Source organism: Hemiscyllium ocellatum, chromosome 30 (assembly GCF_020745735.1).
Source record: "Hemiscyllium ocellatum isolate sHemOce1 chromosome 30, sHemOce1.pat.X.cur, whole genome shotgun sequence".
Taxonomy (NCBI): domain Eukaryota; kingdom Metazoa; phylum Chordata; class Chondrichthyes; order Orectolobiformes; family Hemiscylliidae; genus Hemiscyllium; species Hemiscyllium ocellatum.
In genome coordinates, this window is record NC_083430.1 from 39,851,534 (window position 1) to 39,876,091 (window position 24,558).

Sequence of the window (24,558 nt, forward strand, 5' to 3'; positions counted from 1 at the left end):
TTTGTTTTATTAAGTTCGAGCAGCTTAACCAACTAAACACGTTCAAGGTTTCGGAAAGGGATCGTGTCCCTTTGTCTCCGCCCCCTCCCTTTCTTTCATTTCATTTCATTCTTGCGACTTCTCTTTCCCACTTTCTGAAACACTGCTGTTTTCTTACCGCTGCGTATGGCTACGTTTAAACGTTTCCTTCCGTTTATACTCCAGCCCGGTAGTTACGAAAAACATTGGCATTTCAGATTTATTTTTCCGGGTACCTGACTACATTTCCGTGATCTGCTCGATTGACTGTATATTATCTGAACTGACAACAATGGTGACTAATGATGGAGGCGGGATTTCCGGCGCCGTGTGTGCGGGATTGTGACGGGAGAAAAACACGGCGCGAGCCGACTGAGGCCAACGGTCACTCGCGAGACAGCAGAGCGCGCGAGGGGATAGTGGGACTGTGCAGCTGGAGAGGAGTACCGAGTCTCTCACACACAGAGAGGGGGGTGGGTGAAACGGGTCGAGACTGGTGTGAAGGCAGTTCATTTTTTTTGAAGGGGTTGTCTTCGAAGAAGATCCCGTTGGGGTTTGGGACCCACCCTCGCTCTCAGTTGTTGCCTTGTTGTGCTGATGATCCGAAAGCTGTGTTCAGGGTCCGGGCTGGGGCTGGGCGGTCGCTTCGGGGGTGTTCGCCTCTCCAGGCGGTTCGTCTTCCTGATCTTGCTCAGTGCCTTGGTCACCGTGTGCTTCGGGGCCATATTCTTTCTGCCGGATTCCGTTCGCATCCGTCGCTTCTTCTTGCTGCCCTCCGAGCCGCAGCGTACGGACAGTGCAGGGAGTGGACTGGGGATGGCAGTGGGAGCGGAGTCGGGGGCCGCTGCGGGCTCCCGGTACAGGCAGACGGAAACGCGCGTTGGTCCCGCTCGGCGAAAACAGAAGGAAAAATTCGGCAAGGAGTCGGTGTCGCCGCAGATCCGCCGGGAGGTAACGGAAAGACAGCACAGCCTTCGGGATTCAGAGAACGGGGCAGAGGTACTGGATGCCAGCAACATCCGCTATCAGCCACTACCGGAGGCAGGAACAGAGCTGGCAGATCAAGACGTGAGGAGCCACCGGGAGAAAGTCAAAGAGGTGAGAATTGATCATATCCCAACCCTAAATCGGAACTAAAAGTGAACAGGGACGGAGTGGCTAACCAAACTACCGTTCAAAAATAAATTCCCCTGAAATTTTAGTTGGCTATCAATTTAGATCGAGGTTATACGCTGGAGTCGGCTCACATTGGGGAAAGTGAGGACTGCAGATGCTGGACATCAGTCGAAGAGTGTGGTACTGGAAAAGCACAGCTGGTCAGGCAACATCGAGGAGCAGGACAGTCGACGCTTCGAACTTCATCAGGAATGCAGAAACATCGACTGTCCTGCTCCTCCGATGCTGCCTTACTGGCTGTGCTTTTCCAGCACCACACTCTTCAACTCGCATTGGATTGTATTTACTATCCAGCTAGTTCTGGAGCTCTGGATGTCGTAGAGTTAGTATGGAAACAGACCCTTTCGTCAAACTTGTAGGCGCAGACCAGACGACCCAGTCTGACCTAGTCCCATTTTCTAGTATTTGGCCCAAATCCCTCATCCCTTTCTATTCTTATACCCATAGGTGCCTTTTAAATGTCGTAATTGTACCCATCTTCACCACAACAAGGCAGCCTGTTCCTTACATGCACCACCCTTTACATGAAAACGTTGTCCCCCAGGTCCATTTTAGACCTTTCCCTTCTCACTTTAAACTAATGCGATTTAGCTTTGGATTCACCTACCCTGGGAAAAAGACCTTGGCTATTCACTCTATTCATGCTGTCATGATTTTTATGACCCAAAATAAGATCACCCCCTCAGTCTCTGCTCTGGGGGAAAAAAAGCCTCAGCCTCTCCCTGTGGCTCAAACCCTCGAATTCTGGCAACATTCTTAAAAAGTTTTTCTGAACCGTTTCAAGTTTAACAGCACCTTTTCCAATAGCGGGGAGACCAAGAACTGCATAGACCATTCGAAAAGTAACTTCAGTAGTGTCCTGTACAGCCACAACATGATGTCTCAACTCCTATTCTCACCCCGTACAAATGGTTTTCTATTGGGAAACTGTATCAGATTAGTGTTGATACTTCAATAGGGATAATTGGATGTAACAAACTGGGAACATCAATTTGTTTCCAACAACAATTGGGAAAGAAACAAACAAATGGAATAATAATACAAGAACATTCAAAAACAGTGCCAAAATGCTAGTTGTTTTACTTCAGAGTTTCTATTATTTATAGGTTTTATTATTGGTTGGAATAACCTTCTCCTAAACTATAATCAATCCTTGATTATCCTGGGCCAAAAACAATCAAATGGTCCTTAATTTTCACACACCTAGTTGTAAACCCACACAATGCTAACAAACTCCCATGAACATTTCAGGGTTTCTTGCTATCTGATGACATTTACTGGATTAGATAGGTGTTCCAGAAGGACTGGCTAATCTGGTTCAAAAAAGGTTCTGAAGAAGTGTCACTGGAGATGAACAATTAACTTTGTTTTCACTCCATAGATGCTTCCAGACCTGCTGAATTTCTCTACTAATTACTGTTTTTGTTTCAAATTTCTCGTATCCACATTTCTTTGTCTTATTCATAACTTATCAAGTTTCTATTTTAAAAAATGCTTCACAAAAGTGAGCAGTAGTTTGAAATCCAATCCCTAAACATTGTGATTTATATGTGTTAACACAGCTTTCATCTTTGCATGATCTTCATGAGACAGTGTGATGACCATACCTTCCAATGATGTTATAAACAGATACATCTGCAACAAGTAGATTAAGGATGAGATCAAATAAATCATTCCCTTCTATTAGATCAGACGTGAATTGTTGATTTGGTTTATTATCTCGGTATATGTGACAATTTAGTGAAAAGTATTGTTTTGCATGCTAATCAGATACATTATACTTTACAAAAGTAAATCAGGGTAATAGAATAGGATGTTATAGCTACAGAGAAGGTGCATAGAAAGAGCAATTCTAATATGAGAGGTAAGTTGATAAGGCTGATAACTGCAGAAAGGAAGCTATTCTTGAATATGTTAAGTTTGAAAATATCTGTGTATCTTCTGCCTGATGGAAGAGAGCCTAACTGGAAGGGAGGGGTCATTGATTATATTGACGGATTTCTCAGGCACCAGGAACTGTAGATGGAGTCAGTGGAAGGAAGACTGGTTTTCAAGATGAGCTAGGATGCTTCACATCTGTCTGTAACCTTTTGCGATCTTGGGCAGAGCAGTTGCCATACCAAGCTGTGATGCATCTAGATAGGATGCTTTCCAAGATGCATTAATAAAGGTTTTTATGGACATGCTGAATTTTCTTAGCCTTCTCAGGAAGTAGAGGCATTGGTCTGCTTTCTTAACTGTAGCATTGACATGAAGGACCAAGACAGATTGTTGGGGATATTTACTCCGAGGCATCTGAAGCTCTCGACCACCTCCATATCAGCATCATTGATACAGACGGGCATGTTGTCACCCCGCTTCCTGAAGTCAGTGACCAGCAATGTTGTTTTGCTGACCTTGAGGGAGACAGTGTCTTTCCACCATGCCACTGAGCTCTCTATCCCTTTCCCTATACTCTGTCTCATTGTTGTTTGAGATCCAACCCACTACGGTGGCAATTGTAAATGAAGTTTCAGCAGAATTTGGCCACATGTTTGTGGAGGGTCTTAGTGCTTGACTGGGGACTCCATCAAGGCCAGTTGCTTTCGGTGGGTTCATTCTCAAATCTGATCTGATGTGTGTTAATGACAGCTGTGTTTTGTCGTTGTCTGCCAACTATATCAGTGGCTCTGTTAAGCCATTTTATGTGATCGACATTGACTTTTCTCCATTCAAATATATTGTGTCCTTGTATCCTGGTTATCTTCCAGGCGATACTCAATGTGGAGGTGTACTGAGGGAGAGTGATAGGTGTTAATAAACAGGAGGTTTAACCTGAAGGCATAAAATTTTGCAAGCTATGAATATACAAGGCTGCACTCACAGGACTGTACTACCATACCCTTACTCCTGTCTCACTTGTAGAGTCATATAGCATGGAAACAGACCTTTCGGTCCAACTCACTTGCTGACCCAGCTTCACAAATTAAATTAGTCCCATTTGCCTGTACTTGGCACATAACTCTCTAAACCTTTCCTACTTGTGTACCTATCAAAATGTCTTTTAAATGTTATAACTCTATCTTCATTCACGACTTCCTCTGACAGCTCATTCCATTCACGCACCTCCCTCTAGCTGGAAAACGTTGCCCCTGGGGTCCCTTTTGAATCTTTCTCCTCTTGCCTTAAAAATATGCTCTCTAGTTTTGAACTCCCCAACCCTAGGGAAAAGACCTTTGCTATTCACTTTATGTATGCCCCTCATGATTTTATAAACCTCCATAAGGTCACCCGTCAACCTTCTATGCTCCATTGGGAAAAAAAATGTCCAAGCCAGCCTGTCTTAATAACTCAAATTCTTCAATCCTGGTAACATCCTTGTCAATCTTTTCTGCATCTTGTCCAATTTGATAATATCTTTCCTATACTAGGGTGACCCTTTGGAAAGGGTATTCACTGCATTGGAAAACTTTCCATAATCTGTGGGACTTTTCCATCTTAAGTCTGTGTCCTCTTATTTTCGACCCATCCACGAATAGGAACAATTTTACTTTATCTCTACTTTGTCTACATCTATCAAGATTTTGAATTTCTCAATCTAATCTCTAATCTCTGAGCAGAACAATATCAGCTTCTCCAATCCACTCTCCAGACTTCTCATCACCCTCAGCCTTTCCCTCACCGGTCCCAGAGGTGGTGACCTCACCATGAAAAGCTACATGAGAAGGTCAATTTGGGATGACTTAAGAGCCTCAAATTGCCATTGTCACCATTTCCTGTCTTCCCAGTAGGTAAGAAAACTGGGTGGCGACTTGTCTACTAGATTTGTGCAGGGGGGTGTGGGGTAGTGGTGGGTTTCATATACCCAAATCTGGAGACAATCACTGGTATACATAATTTAAAAATCACACAACACCAGATTATAGTCCAACAGGTTTATTTGGATACTCTAGCTTTTGGAGTGCTGCTCCTTCATCGTGTGGTTGTGGAGCATAAGATCCTAAGATACAGAATGAAGGGGCAGTGCTCTGAAAGCTAGTGCTTCCACATAAACCTGTTGGACTATAACCTGGTGTTGTGTGATTTTTAACTTTGTACACTCCAGTCCAACATTAGTATACATGACAACAATGGGTGACCTCTGAAAGCCAGCCCCTGCCCAGGCTTTATTAGCTCCAAAGCACAAGAAGCAAATGAAAACCACTCATCATCTTGAAGTTGGATCCCCGATGAATTGGCCTCAACTGATGGCATTATGGATTTTTAATTGCATGGTAGCTTCTGGCAAGGCAGGACAACATTGGCAGGGCCTGAGATATGTCTGTGCTTCACAGACTCAGTTTTTAACTGGCATGTGATCTGGTAAGTATTTTCGGGACGAGGCCAGCAAGTCCGTCGCCACTAAGCAAACCTGCATCCAAATTTTGATTTTCTACAGAAATGGGTATGAAACCTTCCTTTAGGTGAGGAAGATTTTGAGACGATGGCTGATAGATATTCTGTGAATATCTCTGGCTGTTGTGTGACTGTTCTGTGGAACAGTGCTTTCAACATTAGTACCAGGTGTTAGTGAAGAAGACAGGTTGTGGGGCTTTGCTAGAAACTGCATTGTATCAGAGGGTAGTTGGTAATCAACTAAATCATGGTCCTGGAATCGCAAATATCCTGACCTAGCTTGGCCTGATGAATTTACTTCCCTAAAGGAAGTTTAGTGAATTAATTGGACTTTTATTATAATGTTGATAATTCAGTGATCACTTTTATTGATATCAGCTTTCTGTTTCAAACTTATTTATTTAGGTTTATTCTTTAAACTGAATTGAAATACATGAACTACTGTAGTAAGATTTGAATGTGGGTTCATTTCCCATCACTAGCTGAGGTTACCATGGTGGACTCCTCTTCTTAACCTCTCCCCTTGCATCAAGTTATGGTGTCCCTCAGGTTAAATCACCACCATCTGTTTACTGAGAGAGTAGCCCTATAGTCTAGTAAGACTATGGCAACAAAACACGTTCAGAAACAAACACTATGCTACTGTACCTATTTCAGTGAATCTGAAGTGTTAATTCTGCTTCTTTGTCTACAGGTGATGTTGTGAGTTTCCCACATCTAGGTTTTGGATGCATTTTTTAAAAAGTTTACTTATTTCTCTCACTAGTTCTTTTTTGTCTTTCACTAATAACTCTAATTTGACCATCTTCTGACCTCTATTTAATCACTGGTGTGGGAAAAATAATCAATGCCTATGGTTCTTTCACTCCTCACTCCATCCATTGGTTATGTGTATTTTCCTGGACATGGGTGTCGCAGGAAAATGGATTTTTCTCGGAGAGGGTGTTAACAGACATGGTTAAAAGACAGATAAATAGATTTGAGACAGAAGTCAATAATAATCACTGGAGTCATGGAGCAAGCTTGAGAGGCTCCTTAAGACGATAAAATGTAGGATCAGAAAGAGGTCAGTCAGCCCTTTGAAACTGCTCTGCCATTCAAAGAAATCATGACTGACCTGATAACACTGCACTCCAGATTCCAGCCTTTTTGCTATTATCCTTGATTCCTTTACTGATTAAGTATCTGTCAGTCTTGGCTTCCAAGCGTCTTATTTTTATTCATCTTTCCAGAGTGCATTTCATGAAGTATGTTGACCACTATTACTTGTCAACCGTGCTTTTTGGAAAAAAAGTGTAACAATTTTTTTGAAAATCCTTTGGTTTTTAAAAGAGTCCTTTTCCCAGTTTAATCTACAATAAAAAAATTAAAAAGGGTCTTCACACAATACTTTTCTCGTAGTATGGCATTATTTTGGGTTCAGGTGATGGAAGCAGTATGACTTGATAAAATCTTCAATGATTAGTTGAATCCATTTGTTGTCACCTAGTTCTCCTGCGGGAAAGGAAGTCACATAAACTTGTTTTTATTTATTGAAATCCAATGTTTTATTGCTATAGCCTTTTACCTTTAGTGTCGTCTTTGGTACAGTTTTGTCATCTCATCTTTATTTCAGATTTGTTCACCCTCAACTAAAGTCCTCTTTAGATTAGATTCCATACAGTACGAAACAGGCCCTTCGGCCCAACAAGTCCATATCGACCCTCTGAAGAGTAACCTACCCAGACCTATTTCCCTACCCTACATTTACCCCTGATTGATGCACCTAATACTATGGGCAATTTAGCATGGCCAATTCACCTCACCTGCACAACTTTAGATTATGGAAGGAAACCCACGCAGACGCAGGGAGAATGTGCAAACTCCACATAGTCATCCGAGACTGGAATCGAACCTGGGTCCCTGGCGCTGAGAGGCAGCACTGAGCCACCATGCCATCCTGAAATCCTGACTGGGAATCAAACCCTGGCAGTAGCAATGAAAGCACCACATCTTAATCACTAGACCACCAATGCTGCCAATTCAGCAGGAATTAAGTTGTGCTTTTGTGTGGCAGTTTCCCAGACTCTGTGATGTTGTAAGATTTTCTTTCATGATTCATTGGAATATAGTACCACAGGAAAATGAGTAGGCCATTCTGCCTCTTGACCCTCTTCTACCATTTAGTACGATCATGGCTCATCATATTCCTGCCTATGGCCCATATCCCTTAATATCTTTGCTTAACCAAAATTATCATCTTAGATTTAAAATTAACAATTGATCTGGTATCCTTTGCCATTTTTTGGAAGAGCATTCCAAACATCTCCCACCCTTTATGTATAGAAGTGCTTTCTAACATCTCTCCTGAATAGTCTGACCCTATTTATCAGAATATGTCCCTGGTTCTAGAATGCCCAACCAGTGCAAATTTTTATCTACCTTGTCTTTTTCTGATAACATTTTGAAGGGTAACCCACCCAGACTCATTTCCCTCTCACTTATGCACGTAACACTATGGAAAATTTAGCATGACCAATTCACCTGACCTGCACATTCTTTGGACTGTGGGAGGAAACCCACACAGCCACTGGGCGAATGTGCAAACTCCACACCCAAGACTGGAATTGAACCTGGGTCCTTGGTGCTGTGTGGCAGCGGTGCTAACCACTGAGCCACTGTACCAACATGTTTTGTTAAGCTTCTCATAGAGCAATTTTGACGTAGCAGATTCCAGCAGTAAAACACACTGAATAATTTCTATTTATTCAAATTCATTTTTCTATAAAGTGTGATCTCAAATTAAAAGTGTTTGACAAAGTTTAACTTTGAATTGTTTGAATTTTGAAATTCTTTTGTACCAAATTCTACTGTGTAGTGAACTGCTTGATTTCAGGGCCCTGGTATACTAAGCTGTTTTATTTTACAGGCAAAAGCACAGGGTTGCAGTCATAATCGAATTACAACTTGATCTGATGAAAGATAGTTGGCCTGAAACCTTATCCCTGCCTGACTGTCACCACGGATGGCACATGATCTACTGAGTGTTTCTAGTTTCAGTTCAGATTTCTAACATCTGCACTACTTTGCTTCCTGCTCATTTAGTGAAAAATGTAAAAACCTGCTATAGAATCTGTTCAAGGGTTCACACTGTATTTTGTACTTTGCTTTGTCTCTGATCTGACCATCTGCTTGTAGGCCTAACCAGTGTGCTCTCTTAAATTGGAAAATCTGTTTGCCATGAAGTGATGTGATATATTCCAGATATTAATGTTCCTACTTTAATACACAACTTTTTTTCCCCCACTCCACTCTCCCACCCACATGCTGCCATGGTAAATTTAATTATCTAAGGAGTGGATTTTAACTTGCAGGTAATATTTTTTATTTTAAATTACGTCAAGGTCCTATGTAACAAAATGGTCAGAAATTCTTTATACATTATTCGTTCAGGGCTGTTTCAGCCATCAGCTGAACTACTAGTACAAATACATGACTGGTACCTAATAGTTAAAGCCTGGTGGCCACAATTACATGGATGAATGAGAAGATATAAATAGATTATTGGCACTGGCAGAGTCAAAATATATGACCATTTTGACCAAAGATGCAGATTGTTAGAGTACTTTCAATTTTGCTAAAATTGGCTTCCATGAAAGCAGCTAACTTAAAAAATGAACTAAACACAATTAATGGATAATGTGGGATTTTGAATTACTGATTCTATGCAATATGAATATTTCCTTGATGTAATTTTCCTGAACGCAGTCAGCACATTTCAGGACCATGTGTTAATCGAATAAATAAATATTTTTATTCCATAATAAACATTTGATTTCACTAGCACAATGTCAAAGAATTATTGTTATTATGAGCACCTATTCTTAATTTGTTGCACTTAAAAGATTGTCTTAATTTCAGAGAGGTAACTGACCCAGTAGGAATTTGTTTTTGTTGGAAGTTTATTCTATATGTTCAGAACTATGATGAACCTTTTGTTTCAGATCTTATGTGAGCTTAATACTTGTGAAGGTCTGATCAGTAATTTTCGTAAATTGTTTATACTTAGATTATCCCCAATAGTCTTTCCTTTAAAGACATACTAAGGGATATCTAAACGACTTGTTTTGTTGTGCTCCATTAGGTAAAATTCTGAATCAGCATGTTCTGTTTCTGATTCTTAAAATATTTCAGAAATAATGCAGCAGGGATAGTATGCTGTTGGATGCGAATTGCAGAAGTATTCACTAGAAATTTAAACTCCTCCCTAGATATGGAAGCAGTCTCATAAAGCTGTAAGATTGTAATATTGCAGTTCAGAACGGTAGTGGGGAAACAAAAGTCTGGGGCTATATTTAATAGGCACTGGATAAGGGTATTAATCAAAACCAATACTGACCTGTTAAAGGTACATCATGCTTAATGTAAAGGTTTTGAGGTAACAGGGTTGATAAGGATAATGTGATTGTACTTTTGAGTTTCCAAAAGGCTTTTGCTAAAGTGCCATGCTGTAAACTTGTCAATAAAGTTGAGGTTTCTGGAATAGCATAGATAGCTGAAAATGTGTTGCTGGTTAAAGCACAGCAGGTTAGGCAGCATCTCAGGAATAGGGAATTCGATGTTTCGAGCATAAGCCCTTCATCCTGATGAAGGGCTTATGCTCGAAACATTGAATTCCCTATTCCTGAGATGCTGCCTAACCTGCTGTGCTTTAACCAGCAACACATTTTCAGCTGTGATCTCCAGCATCTGCAGACCTCATTTTTTACTCGGAATAGCATAGATAGGAAATTCATTGAATGACAGGAAATGGAATATGGGTGAACCATTTTGTAGACTGTTGGAAGGCATTTACACAGTTTCCCTGGAGTCAGCACTGAACCATTCCTTATATATTGGTTATACAGGATCTAGTTTCAAAATTTGCATATGATACTCTTACGACACAGGGTAAGCCCCTCTGCAAATTTAAACCTGACACACAGGAAACATGCATCCCGTGCTGTCATCTGTGAGAACTCAAAAGGCAAAGAACTACCCCAAAAGTCACTATTTTGAGTAAAAATTAACAACTTTATTCTCTGTTAGACTTTTAAAAAAATTAATGAATTAACAACTATTTGCAACTCATTTATCTAAACCTATCTTTTATCTCATCACCCCCCACCCACCCCCACCAACTATACTAGTCTGATAAAATCCCCAGTTAAGAATTACAGAAAAATTCAAATTTCAAAACCAGCTCGCTGTCAAATCTTCTTTTGGTATCTTCCTCTGTAGATTTGCTCTCCAAGTCAGTGTCGATCTTTTTCTTGTGCAGAATCCTTCTCCAGACAGGTACCTTTCAGAGTTCTTATGAGTAGCTACATCTTTGGTCTTTTGGCAATTATCACCCAACTGTTCAATTTTTTTTCTCTGGTTTTATACCCAAAAGCATCGGGTTGTTTCATTCATGTTAATATTGTCAAAATACTAAATTCAAACTTGATTGGAGTTTGGTATTTTGGGGCATAATTTAAACAGACTGGTTGAATTTGAATTTCTTTTTGTCTTCAGGCAACCCAGTTAATCTAGCTGTTCAACCAAATGTTACATTGTTACCTTGTTCAGAACACTTGGTGCTGTGTCAGGTAGTTCTGCTAGCTCTTAACACTCTTAAAGGTACAGTCCCCCTTACACCTTCATAACAATACGTAAGTGATATGAACTAGGAGGATAGTGATAGACTTAAGAGGGTCATTTTGGAATGAGAATGTTTAAGCATATATCGTCTATCCCTTGCTCTTTCTTCATATTCTATAGTGTTGGTGTTTTTGAAAATACAAATTAACAATTGAAACTTTAAATTTTGGATCTATATGGATTTGTATGAAATAGCAGACATTGTTATTCTGTTATATTCTTTGATATGTTTGTATTAACATGTTATACTATGTTGGATCAAGCTGAGTTGCTGCTTGTTTTTGATTTAAATCAGCTGATTTTTAATTATTCAATGAACACTTAATGGTATTTGTAAAAATTGGGGATTATCTGTGCTGCACAGAATATAAGCAAATTAAATAACAGTACAAAACAAAATACTAACCTTCCTCCATCATCAATTCATATATGGAATAAAATTCCCATTGATTTGAACTATTCTTGATAGCTGTAAGAAAGGATATCCTCAACATCTTTTATAAAACTAGAAATACTAACTGAATAGGCAAACCAAGGTTGGGGCTGATTTGGGACCAAAATGCAGCCATCTTGCAGAAGCAGAGGGCATAACTTCAGGACTAAATTAGTTGTTTGCATTTATTTTCACTAGCAAAGTGGATGTTGTCAGTATAGCCAAGTTAGGTTGCCATAGTCTTGCCAAACTATAGGGCTGTTCTCTCATTAGAGAGAGATGTTTGGTGGTAATTTAATCTGAGAGGCGCCATACCTCAGGCAAACAGGGAGATTTTGAAAAAGAGAGTCCTTTGTCTTAATCTCAGCTTGTGATGGGAATTGAACCCATGTTCTTGACGTCACACTGTTTTGCAAACCAACCATTCAGACAACTGAGCTAAACTGACCCCTGTCAGTATAGCAGTAAAGGTGGAAGTAGGCAGAAGTGGCATTGAATAGGTTGAAATAACTGAAGGTTGGGATACTCCAAAGAAGAAGGGCTTATGCCCGAAACATCGATACTCCTGCTCCTCGGATGCTGCCTGGCCTGCTGCGCTTTTCCAGCACCACACTTTTCAACTCTGGTCTCCAGCATCTGCAGTCCGCACGTTCTCCATACTTCAAAGATTGGCAGTCGTTAAGCTGAAAAGGGTTTGGAGCAGAGTGCTTGACCCATATATGGAGTTTTCAAAAAGATGTTTGTTGAAATATGAGTGACTTTAATTTTTCCAATATGCTTATGGGTCTGATGTTGAACAATGACAGTTCACGTATAAAATCGAAGTGTCACCAAGCAAAGAATAGTAACAGTTGAATTTGTAGTGGAGGGAGGTTTACATGGTGCTCCCCTACTGAACTTGAATACAATGAATATTTTCCAGCACCTCCAAATCGAGATTCAATAGGATCTATGTTGCCTTCACTGTTCGTCCCTATCTCCCATTTTCCTTGAATCTCTTGGCACTCAAGCCACTTGGTCTCAATCTTGAATATAGGCAATGACTGAGCAGTTGTAGTCCTTTGGGATCATATTCCAAAGATTTTGTATTCCTCTGAGTGAAGAAGTGTTTCCTTTTCAGACCTAAATGACTGAACCCCTCATCATCACTACTTGTGTATTCTGCACTCTCCAGCCAGAAGAAATAGCATGTAAGGATGTCTAGTCAATGTTGGTAGCTAGCCCATCCCTGGCAAAAGAAACCAAGGAAAGAATGAGTCAGAGAGCAGGTGAAGGTGAAAGCAGGATGGAAATTGATTTGATTTATTATAGCCATATGTACCGAGGTACAGTGAAAAGTTTTCTTTTGTGAGCAGTACAAGCAGATTGTAGCAAGCAATGACATACAGATCATAGAGTGCTTAGCCTGAGGCATGTAAGATTACAGCTGCACAGGACGTGCGCAAAGCAAGGTCAACATTAACTTCAAATAATGTTGATCTTGCTAGAGAGGTCCATTCAACAGTCTCAACACCAGGGAAGTAGCTGTTATTGAACCTGTTGGGTGCATGTGTTCAAGCTTGTGTATCTTCTACCTGATGGAAGAGAGCATTACCAGGGAAGGGTCTTGGATATTAGCCGCCTTTCTGCAGCAATGAGAAGTGTAAATGGAGTCTGTGGATGGGGAATTGGTTTCTGTGAGGCTCTGGACTGAGCGCACAACTTTCTGTAGTTTCTTAGGTCCTGGGCATAGCATTTGCCATCTCAGGCCGTAATACATCCAAATAGAACATGAGTGAAGTTGATAAACTTTTTCAGTTCTCCATGATAGGGAAGCAGCACCGTTTGATATCAATGTAGCAGAGAATGAGTTGTGGGTGTGGGCTGCTGTTGGTCTGAAACAAAGAATGTTCCATCTACACGCAGTCAGGTATAACTGGGGCCCATGTGGGTACCCACGGCCACACCTTTGACTTAAAGAAAGTGATAGGAATTAAAGAACAAGTTGTTCAAAGTGAGGACGAGCTCAGCCGCGCAGAGGAGGGTGGTGGTGGATGGAGGTGGTTCATGCCTTTTTTCTAGGAAGAGGCAGAGTACCCTCACTTCAGTACCAGTGCTGAAGATTGGGGAATTTCCACATGAAATTTATGCATATAATCTATTGAATTTCACTACATCCTCTTCATGATACTATCCTCAATCTTTCTAAATTTATCAAAATCTGGCCACCCTTCATAAAGAGCCAATAATCTTTTTTTGGAAAGAATTTAACAAATATATGTCCTAACCTTCATCTGCTGAAATCATCAGGCTCCAATTTCAAACAAATTACTACTTGCTCTATAACTGTATGATAACAAAAGTACCTAGCTGTACTGTTTTCTCTTTGGTAAAAAAGTAACCCAAGTTCACATTGAAACTTCATTTTTTTCACTAGTCATCAGGCTCGTTTGCAGAAAATTAGTCAGTAAACATTCTCCAAAACTTTACATTTTGACTCAACCATTCTTTGCTACCAGTGTTGTATACTAGAAGGTGATTATTTTAGGTATTTTCTAATCAACCTATTCAGAGATGTTAGAAATTAAGATGTTCTGACTCATCTCTGGAGCAGGTGGGACTTGAACCCAGGCATTTTGACTCCGAGGTATGGACAATATCACGGTGACACAAGAGTCCGAAAGCTGATTGTTTTAAACATCATCCAGCTTTGTTTCAGTCAACTGCACTTAATAAAATCCACATCCCATTGATTTCAGGCTCTCCATATCTATAAAACTAATTCAGAGCTAATTAATATATCTATCTCCTGATCCCACACTCCATTCAGTCTCCAGCATTCCTTCAGATAATAACATTTGATACACTAGTGGCATCATTACTCTGACAATTATAGCGGTGAATTGTAAACTTTGACTTCAAACTATTCCAAAAGAAATCAGACCCTGCTTCGGACTAGAATGGTTCAAGTGTTGATACCCAAACATTTTGGTTTTATTTCAAGTGTATTCAACTATTCTGCGTTTAGTATTGGTGTTCTTTTGGAGTTACACAATAAGATTTTTCAGTGCTGAGAAATGAAATGCTTCTATTTTTGATGTAACACACTTAGGGATTTTCAGCCAAATGTACAAGACTATTTGTTTCCTCAACGAGTCCTACCTTGAAGTTGCTTTCACTGCAATATCACATTTCTTTCTAAAGTGAGTGTGCATCGAATGCTGTGAAGTCTGATGGCAAGAAATTCTGAAGCTGCTGGATAAACACATCAACACTGTGTAAAGTTGAGTTAGTTCTTTACTGTAAATGACAGAGGTAAAACCTTGCAGAATCTTGTTTGCAGATATAATATTCTGAAATGCGAAGTTTTTTTAAAAAAAGATTTTTCTGATGTTTGTGATCACTTAGAGGACTTGCCAATTTTAGAAACAGGTATCTACAATTTTGATTCTGTGAGCATAGCTTTTCTTTGCTTTAATAGATATACGTATTAAAGCAGGAGGCTGGAAGAATGCAGCAAGCCAGGCAGCATCAGGAGGTGGAGAAGTTTCACCCGAAACATTGACTTCTCCACCTCTTGATGCTGCCTGGCTTGCTTTGTTTTTCTAGTCTCCTGCATCCAAGGAACAGGAAATTCGTTTTGGGCATAAACCCTTCATCAGGATTCCTTCCTCCCGAAACGTCGAATTTCCTGTTCCTTGGATGCTGCCTGACCTGCTGCGCTTTTCCAGCAACACATTTTCAACTCTGATACCCCAACATCTGCAGACCTCACTTTCTCTTCTAGTCTCCTGCTTGGCTAACTTGGATTCCACCATCTGCAGTTTTTTTTGTCTCTTACTGGATATAGGTCAACCAGTACGTTTGTCGAGCTCTGACAGCTGATTTACATGAATATGCCTATATAGTTGCTTATGTTATGGTTGCTTATCTAATTTTTTTCGTCCTTCCTAAGACTCGGCACAAGTTGAGGTACATTTATGTACCTGTTCTGACGTGCCAATGTTATGCTTGAAACTTAAGGAATTAATTAAACTTATTGTATATATCTGATTGGAAGTAGTGGAATCATCTGTACAAGTGTTCAAAACATCAGCATCAAAATCGCAAAAAAGTTTGTCTATCTTCTCCTATCGTTGTCGTACTTCGCAATGGTTTGAGATGATTTTTTTGTTTTTGACATGTTTTCTATATATGAATTTGAGACACTCTTGTGACTTTTGTTTAAAATAAAATCTAACTGCAGATGCATTTTGTGTTAATCTTCGCTCATTTGGGAGCATACAGTCACACCTGGATCTGAAGGTTGTGTATTCAAGCCCCTTTCTAAGAAATTAGTTCAACCATCTAAACTGACAAGTGTTGTACTGAGGACTGATGCACTCGAGTATTTTATTTCAGAAGAGATGTTAAATTGAAGCCTGCCTTCTTTTTAATATGGACCTAAAAGACCCATAATACTGTTTTGAAGATGACCAGGAGAATTATCCTTATGTCCTGGCCAATATTTAATTTTCAAGCCATATCACACAAACAGCTTATCCAACCTTATCACATTGCTGTTTGTGGAAGTTAGTGTGCAAATTAGCTGTCACACTTCCTCCAAGAGTGACTACACTTTAGTTGTGTTTCATTCTCCGTATGGTTGAGATGCCTATTGAGTGTGAAAGTCGATATTTTTCACTTGACTGCTTTTGCAGATTTTAACATTTGCGCATTTTATTGTTGCTCTTCATTGCAACTACTTCAGAATGTTACTTCTACACGTTAGATTACATATAGATGATACTAATGTCTCAGGTCCATTTGTGATGCACCTACCTGCATCATAGCATCTCTGAAAGAGTTGATTAGACAATATCTCCTATCTTGCAGCAAAGCCTTACTTGGCCAAATTTTATGGCATTTGGGTTCTTGTGGTCATCCCATATTTTTAGAAACTGTCCTTCATGGTATTTTTCACTTGGTACAACAAAATTTGAGGGCTGGATCATCTGGATCATGATGGTTGGCCCCAGCAATGACAGATCGGAGTGCCAAATTCCCAACCCAGTTTGGAAACTCAGGCACGTTGTGTGATGAGACTCTTCCTGAATGTAATGGTTGAATGCAAGCCAATGGAGAGCTTCAATCCAGCGTGTACAGGAAGGCCACCCACAAAGACTAAGTAATCAACTATTGCAGCAACCATTCCAACACCCACAAACGGAGCTGCATCAGATCACTGTTCAAGTGGGCTATAACATACTGCAGCTGGAGTTGTGCAAAGCAGAAGAACACCTATAAAGTCTTCACAAATGACAGGTACCCAAAAGGCCACCGATACCAACACAGCAGACCACAACAGGAAGACAACACATCTGGCCACACTAACATACATTAAGGACATATCAGAAATGACAACCAAACTATGCTGACCCCTGGGTCTCATGGTAGACCACAAATGAGCTACCACACTATGACAGCTGCTAACAAGTATAAAGGATCTCATACCCACAACCAACAGGATCCACGTTATATACAAAATATCATGTAAAGACTGCCAGAGGGCAAACTGGAAGAAAATTAGCCAACAGGGTACATGAGCACCAACTAGTCATGAAGAGACATAACCGGCTATCACTTATATCCATGCACATGGACAATGAAGGACACCAATTTGACTGAGAGAACGTATCCATCCGAGGACAAGTTAAACAAACTTGCACAGGAATTCCTGGAAGCTTGGTACTCAACCCAGAACTCTATTAACAAACCTGAAGAGTTGGACCCCAGATACCAACCACTCAGAAACGGAATCAGCAATAAAACAGAAATGACATCACCAATCCCAGCAGACTCAGAAAAGCGGGACAGACGTCAACGCTTCATTGGAGACACACTGATGTTACGTAGAATGGTGATGAAACATCTGTGAACAAACCTTCCAGTTCAGCAAGCAAGTCAACAACTGAGCTACAAATCTTCTTGAATACTCTGAACATTGTGAACTTACACATCATGTCTCATTTAAAGATGGTAATGGAAGGCCAGCAGAAGAAATAATTTATGATGTACCTTTTTCTGGAAGGGCATCTATAACATTAACAGTGCCTTCCAAAGTGGCCATGCCATCAAAAATGAGTTTATTGATAGGTCAGTTATTCTCCCATGAGATAAATACACAAGTCATGACTGCCTCTCTCATAAAGAAACAACGATTGTTAACAGCATATGTAATCTTATTTGAGGCAACAGGCCAAGGAAGGATTCAAAACATTTTCTTTCATAAATCTGTTTGAATGTGTTACAACACACACATTTCCCAGGGTGTGTTGAACTTTGATCATTTGGCCCAGAGGTACAGAAAAGTCCTCATGATCAGAACCACAATACAGATGCTTGCACTTGTTTACCTTCATGAAAAGTACTGTATGGCAAAGGTGTCCTCAACACCCATGCTATGACAGTACTTATCTAATCAACTATCAACATCCATCTGGCTTCCAAACAACAGCAGCAACATATGCCATGGTAAAATTAACATTGCAGGCCTCTGCCAAGACGATGACTCTTCTCCATCAATGCCTCATTGCCAATTTCCAGCCAATAAGAGTCATTGTCAATAGTGTCTTATGCCTAAAGCCATCTTAATGAGCATCTGATGAACAGAGTTTTAAAAATTAACCAGTGAGTTTATGGTGACGTTACAAGAAATAAGATTCAGAATTACAAGTAAACATTGAGAAAAGTGTTTTTTTTTTAATAGCAGTAATTTTAAGGATTTTCTTGATAATACTTGGATTGAAAAGTGGGTTGGTGTGGCCAGAGTCTTTGTTGAGATTTACAGGTAACGTGATGTTGTTTTACACCAGAAAGCTATGGAATTGATTCTAGGGTAAAGGTGAAAATTTCTTGAACAAAGTTACTGCAATGCATGTTATAAAATACTCTGCTACATTGTGTCTCTAGTACAGATATCTCCACATGAACATCTATGGATCAGGGAAATATGTTTTCTAAAATGGTACAAATATGTTTTATTAGTACCTTCTGAGTTTAAACATTCAAAGTGCCATATCATCAAGTATGTGATTGAGCTAATTGTGAAAAACTGCTAATAATTTAAGTCAATGAATCCTTTCTTAAATTGAGAAAATTAATGTGCTTTACTTAGCCCGAGCAATGCATTGTTTATTGTTCATTGTTTATACAGATGGCATTGATAAGATAATCAAATAATTAATACTGATGTGTCAGAACGCTGGTTTCTTTCAGGGCTTAATCCATTATAGTTGAATCACTGAAAGACAACTCAGCTGTGCCCGACACCATTGAAATGGAATTCTCGGACAAGCAATATTGAAACATTTAATAATGTCCTTTTGTTTTATTCTGGTGACGAGTATCCTTGCTGTGGAAGTGTACCTGTACAAATAGCTTTTCTGTCTCATCTGCTATGGTGCTGATCATAACTTAATTTATGATGCTAGATTAGACTGCTGAGGCAGGAATGGACATTTATTTGAGGGGGCAAACAAAAGGCCATTTCAAGTGGGAACATGTAGGTGAAGCATAAAGCTGGAGTGCATCTGACAAAGAAACCAAGTCAAACTCTGAGTGGAATTCTTGAAATCAGAGTGTTCTGAGTCAGAGGGCATAGGCCAATTCTCTTTTTGCAGCTTCTCCTTGGTATTTTAGCACCAGGTAGGTTCCTCCAACTCTGCCTTTGAGCACAGGCAGCGTGTAACACACAACCATTTGCCTTTTGCGCCCAAGGTGCCTTGGAAGAAATTGATTCTCTTCAGGTGGCAAAAGCAACATCCGCCATGTCCATCTCCAATTCAGAGGTAAGTTTAGTGCCTGACAAAGAGGGACAATCTACAGGTTCTGGAAGCCAGAAAGGCTATTTTGCTCCCACACAGTTCGAGTTTGCAGCTTTCTTATGGGCCATATATGTTTGTCGACTGTCGCACTTACCTGAACTTTGTATGTCTGTTATGGATCAGGCCAGATTCCCTCAAAGTCTAGATTAGAGTGGTGCTAGGCAGCATCCGAGGAGCAGGAAAAGCGACGTTTTGGGCAAAAGCCCTTCATCAGGAATGGTGGCAAGGAGCCTCCAGGGTGGAGAGATAAAATTGGGGGGGGAAGGTGGGTGCTGGGGATAAGGTAGCAAAGAGTCCAGTAGCTGAATGGGGGTGGAGATGGAGGTGATAGGTGGGAAGGGAAATTGGCAGGTAGCTGAAAATGTGTTGCTGGAAAAGCGCAGCAGGTCAGGCAGCATCCAAGGAGTAGGAGAGTCGACGTTTCGGGCATGAGCCCTTCTTCAGGAATCAGATTGGCAAGTAGGACAAGTCATGAGAATAATGCTGAGCTGGAAGTTTGGAACTGGGGTAAGGTGGGCGGGAGATGAAACTAGTGAAGTCCACATTGATGCCCTGGGGTTGATGTGTTCCAAGACGGAAGTTGAGGCATTCTTCCTCCAGGCGTCGGGTGGTGAGGGAGCGCCTCTGCGAGGAGGCGTCCAATCTCCTCAATGTAGAGGAGACCGCATCGGGAGCAATGGATATAATAAATGACATTGGTGGATGTGCAGGTGAAACTTTGGATGTAGAAGGCTCCTTTGGGGCCTTGGATGGAGGTGAGGGAGAAGGTGTGGGTGCAGGTTTTGCAATTCCTGCGGTGACAGGGTGCCAGGATGGGAGGATGTTGTTGGGGAGGCGTGGACCTGACCAGGTAGTCATGGAGGAGCGGTCTTTGCGGAAAGAGGTGGGAAGGGAAATATATTTCAGGTGGTGGGGTCCATTTGGAGGTGATGGAAATGTCGGTGAATGATGCAGTTTATGCGAAGTGTGGAAAGTGAGGACCGGGGGTTCTCTCTTTGTTACGGTTGGAGGGGTGGGGTTTGAGGATGGAGGTGCGGGATGTGGATAAGATGCGTTGGGGGCATCTTCAACCACATGGGAAGGGAAATTGCGGTCTCTAAAGAAGGAGGCCATCTGGCGTGTTCTGTGGTGGAAATGGCCCTCCTGGGAGTAGATATGGCGGAGGTGGAGGAATTGGGAATATGGGATGGCAGTTTTGCAGAAGGTAGGGTGGGAAGAGATGTAATCCAGGTAGCTGTGGGAGTTGGTGGGTTTGTAAAAAAAAGAAATCACTGTCAAGTCGGTTGTCATTAATGAAGATGGAGAGGTCCAGGAAGGGGAGGGAGGTGTCAGAGATGGTCCAGGTGCCCAGATCCCCTCAAAGCCTTTCAAGAAAGTAGCCCAGACCATAACTTTGCTAGTTGTTTCAGCAGGTGTAGAGTGGCTATTCGAGTAGTGATGCAGCTGGTCCAACCACTTAGTTTTAAACAAAGCATAATGTTTTTGCAAGATTACCAAATGAAACACCAACAAAAGAGGACAGAATGTAGAATAACTTAACCTACTGAAAACCCAACAGATTATCCCAATTTAATGATACTTCCAACAGTCCCCATAAACACCTCTCAGCAAAAATAGTTAAAATCAAACACAGGGTCTTAGAGAGATGGCAGAGAGATTCAGCATGGAACACCTTCTTCAATGTAGTTGTTTCTTAGATCAGCCGCCCCAATTCTGACTGCTTTCTAAAACCAAACTGAGAAAAACTGAGCTGGGAGAACTGGCCTCTTCCCATTCATTGTACAAATGTTTTTCTTTAAAACTTGAAGGCGTTTTATCTGAGGCAATGTCTGTTAGCCATAATCAAATTGGCCCTAAAACCCACCCAAGCCAAACCTCTCGGTAACTCTGTTTACGACCCTTCTGGAAAAAAACAAGAACAGAATAACCTTGTTAGAGGAGCAGCATCATTATCACGTGTCACTGGACCATGCACCTTATCTATGCAGGGCCCTTCTTGTGGTTCCTGTATCAAACTTCATTCCCTAAGGTAAATTGTCTCTCTTGCTTAGTGGAGTCTTCTGTCCAGCATCGGCTTCCTGATGCCGTTTGATCTCCCCATGAGTAACTCTGCTAGAGCGATTCCTGTATTTTCTTGAGGGGTGGTTCTTTAATCAAATAGGAACAAGGACAGTTTGGTTTTGAGTGAAGCTGTAGCTGTTCCTTTAAGCCTGCCGTCAAAGTTTAGACTGCTGTTTCTGCCACTGTTGGATGATTCATGGTATGGAGCTGTCCTTTTATATTGGACACCATTCGATTTTAGGAAATACTCAAATTCTCTGCTGGTTAACGATGGTCTGTCGTCTGTGACCAACACTTCAAGGAGTCAAGACATCTACAAGTGCTACTTGGCCTCTTGAATGATGTTAACATTTGTAATTACATCCACTTAGTATTAGAACCCACCGCTGAATTTGGCCTGATGCTACTGGCGGGACTGCCTTGTCTTGCTTAAGTAAACCTAGCAGGGATTTGTGGTCTCTTATTTCAAATTTACATCCGCAAAGGTATAGGTTGAATTTTCTGATTTCAACTAGTTCTGCCAAACTTGCCTTCTCGGTCTGAGTGTATTTATGCTGTATATTAGTCAAAGTCATGGAGGCATATGTTATTGGACACTCCTCTCTATTGACCTGACTTTGAGGTAATGCTACCCCAATGCCATATGATGTGGCATTGCATGTCAATACCAGATCTTGCTTAGGATCGTAGTGTGGCAACACTTTTGAGGGTGATAACTGTTTCTTTATTTCCCTGTCACCTGTGACTAGGCTACGCGACCATTTCCAAGGCTGATCCTTGCTTAAGAATTGATGCAAAGGAGCCAGGGTGGAAGCCAAGTAATGCCTGAACTTACCATAATAATTCATCAGCCTAAGGAAAGACCTAAACTCTGGTACGAGCATGGGAGCCAGGGCACATTTGATTGCCCTCAATTTAACTTCCAATGGATATAACCCGATCTTGTCAGCTTTGTATCCCAAGGAAGTCACTTGGGTGTCTAGATCACATGTTTTTCCCTTTTCAGGGAGAAACATCTAAGGACCATATTCAAATTCTCTAAGTGCTCCATATTCCCTGCTATTAGCACATTATCTCGCTAAGTGGCGACCTGGGGGGTAAACCTTATAAAATGTTACAAAGTTGGTTTGTGTAAAATTGTAAAATGAGGGAAAGCATTGCATGGTCCCTTTTAAAAGATAGCATTGTTTTCAGTGCTTAAAGTTAAAATGGATGTCTGAACAGCAGTTTAAAGTGCAGGTGCACAGAGAGCACCTGAATTGAAACATTTTTCTTATCAAACAACTGAGCAACATTTTTACCAAGACAACAAGTCTTTTAAAGTTTAGCCAATCAACTTAAATCAAATCCTTAGATATTTTTTAAAAATATAAATCTGATGGTTTTAACTACCTAGAACCAATCCTCTTATAACAAAATTGACAATCATCAAGGGTACATAAAAATGTTTTTGAAAATTGCTGAGAGTGCACTGCTATCTGAAGAGTAAATATCTGACTCTCTCAGAAATCTTAAAGCTCTGATTAAGTACCCTCCACAAGGTTTTACAGCACTCTTAACCAAGATTCCTGACACACGAATTTGACAGAGAGAGGCATTTCACTTATCAGAATTCAATGGAGAAAGGTGTTCCTAGTGGAGGATCATCGGAGAGGGTGAGGAGCATTCTGGAAGACTTATCCTAGCTGTAGTTTTGAGAGACTAAATTCTATTGTTTTGTTATTTAAGTGAGATTTGTATTTGATTAGAACAGCATACCATTAGAATTTCGTGTTAGTAGGGAATAGTTAGTAGATAGTGAGGATTTGGTCGGTTTGTTAGTAGTTCTGTTAAATTGTTCACTATTAGAGTTAGCTAAATAAATTGTTACTTGTTGGTTGTAGCATGAGTGAAAGAATTTCATTTCATTTAACCACCTATAACAGATTGAGACCAAGTGCTCCTTTTGGGCATTCAACTCTTAGCAGGGATGGGGGGGATGTGGATGGCGGTCAACCTGTGCTTTGTAACAAAAATGTTCTCCATTGTCTGCTTTAAAAAATTGACAATACCCAGAATGGCAGAATCATATATTGCTACAAATATTTATGGCTAATAATTTTAGCATACTTCTGGGGATCTTTATCTAACCACAGTTGCAAATAAGCAAGGCTCATATCCAGCTTAACGAAGATCATCCCCGCCCCCCCCCCCCCCCCCACGCCAGCTTTGTGTGTACATCCTCTATGTGAGGGATTTTGTAATTATCCAGTTGTGATTAGCATTTTACTGTTTTGTTTAAAATCCCCACAAAGGTGAACCAACCTAATAGCTTCAGTCAGTACTGTAAACTTGAGTACCCATTCTGCAAACTGGACTGGTGATGATTCCTTCACTTTCCAGCCTTCTGATTTTCTGCCTCCACTTTTGCCCCTAAGGCAAATAGCGTTGGGTGTGCCTTGCAGAATCATGGAGTTGCTTCCTGGTCAACATGCAAGGTGCCTTAGCTTCTTCACTAGTCCCTAGACCTTCCTGAAAAACATCCACGTATGTAATTAGGACTTCACTTGGACAGCTATCTTCTACTCAAAAAATGTTGATCCAGTCTAGATGAATCTTTTTCAACCAATTTCACTCCATCAAGCTTGGGTCCAAACCTTTTACTACAATCTGTAGTAATAGAACCAGCTGCTTCTCATTAGAGATTGATATCAAAGTTGTACCCTTAATCTGTCAAGGTTTCACAGTATAGATTCTCTATCTAGCTGTGGTCTTGCGCAAACCTAAGAATTGGAGTCCAGAGGGAAACTTATTAAAGACTGTTTCTGCGATTAACGAAATAGCCATGCCGATATCGATATCCATTAGAGCTGAGTGACCATTTAACCAGATGTTTATTTTGAATGTTGCGAAGCAATTTAACTGTTGCTGTAGACTGACCTAGAATCCCTTTGCTCAGGGTAGGTCCTGAGTGAGGCTATGTATGTGGTGTTCCCCTAAGCTTAGTCCGAT

The 24,558-nt window shown here is 40.8% G+C and overlaps 1 protein-coding gene across 3 annotated transcripts in view; it reads left to right on the plus strand.

Annotated features, from left to right (window-relative positions):
* Positions 1–319: 319 nt before the first annotated feature.
* LOC132830126 (mannosyl-oligosaccharide 1,2-alpha-mannosidase IA-like) overlaps positions 320–24,558 on the plus strand; it is a 132,405-nt gene continuing 108,166 nt past the window's right edge. For all 3 annotated transcript variants that reach the window (XM_060847626.1, XM_060847627.1, XM_060847628.1), the window contains exon 1: positions 320–1,116. In XM_060847626.1, coding sequence (XP_060703609.1) covers positions 616–1,116 — 501 coding nt within the window. In that variant the 5' untranslated portion in view covers positions 320–615. The remainder of the gene's footprint in view (positions 1,117–24,558) is intronic.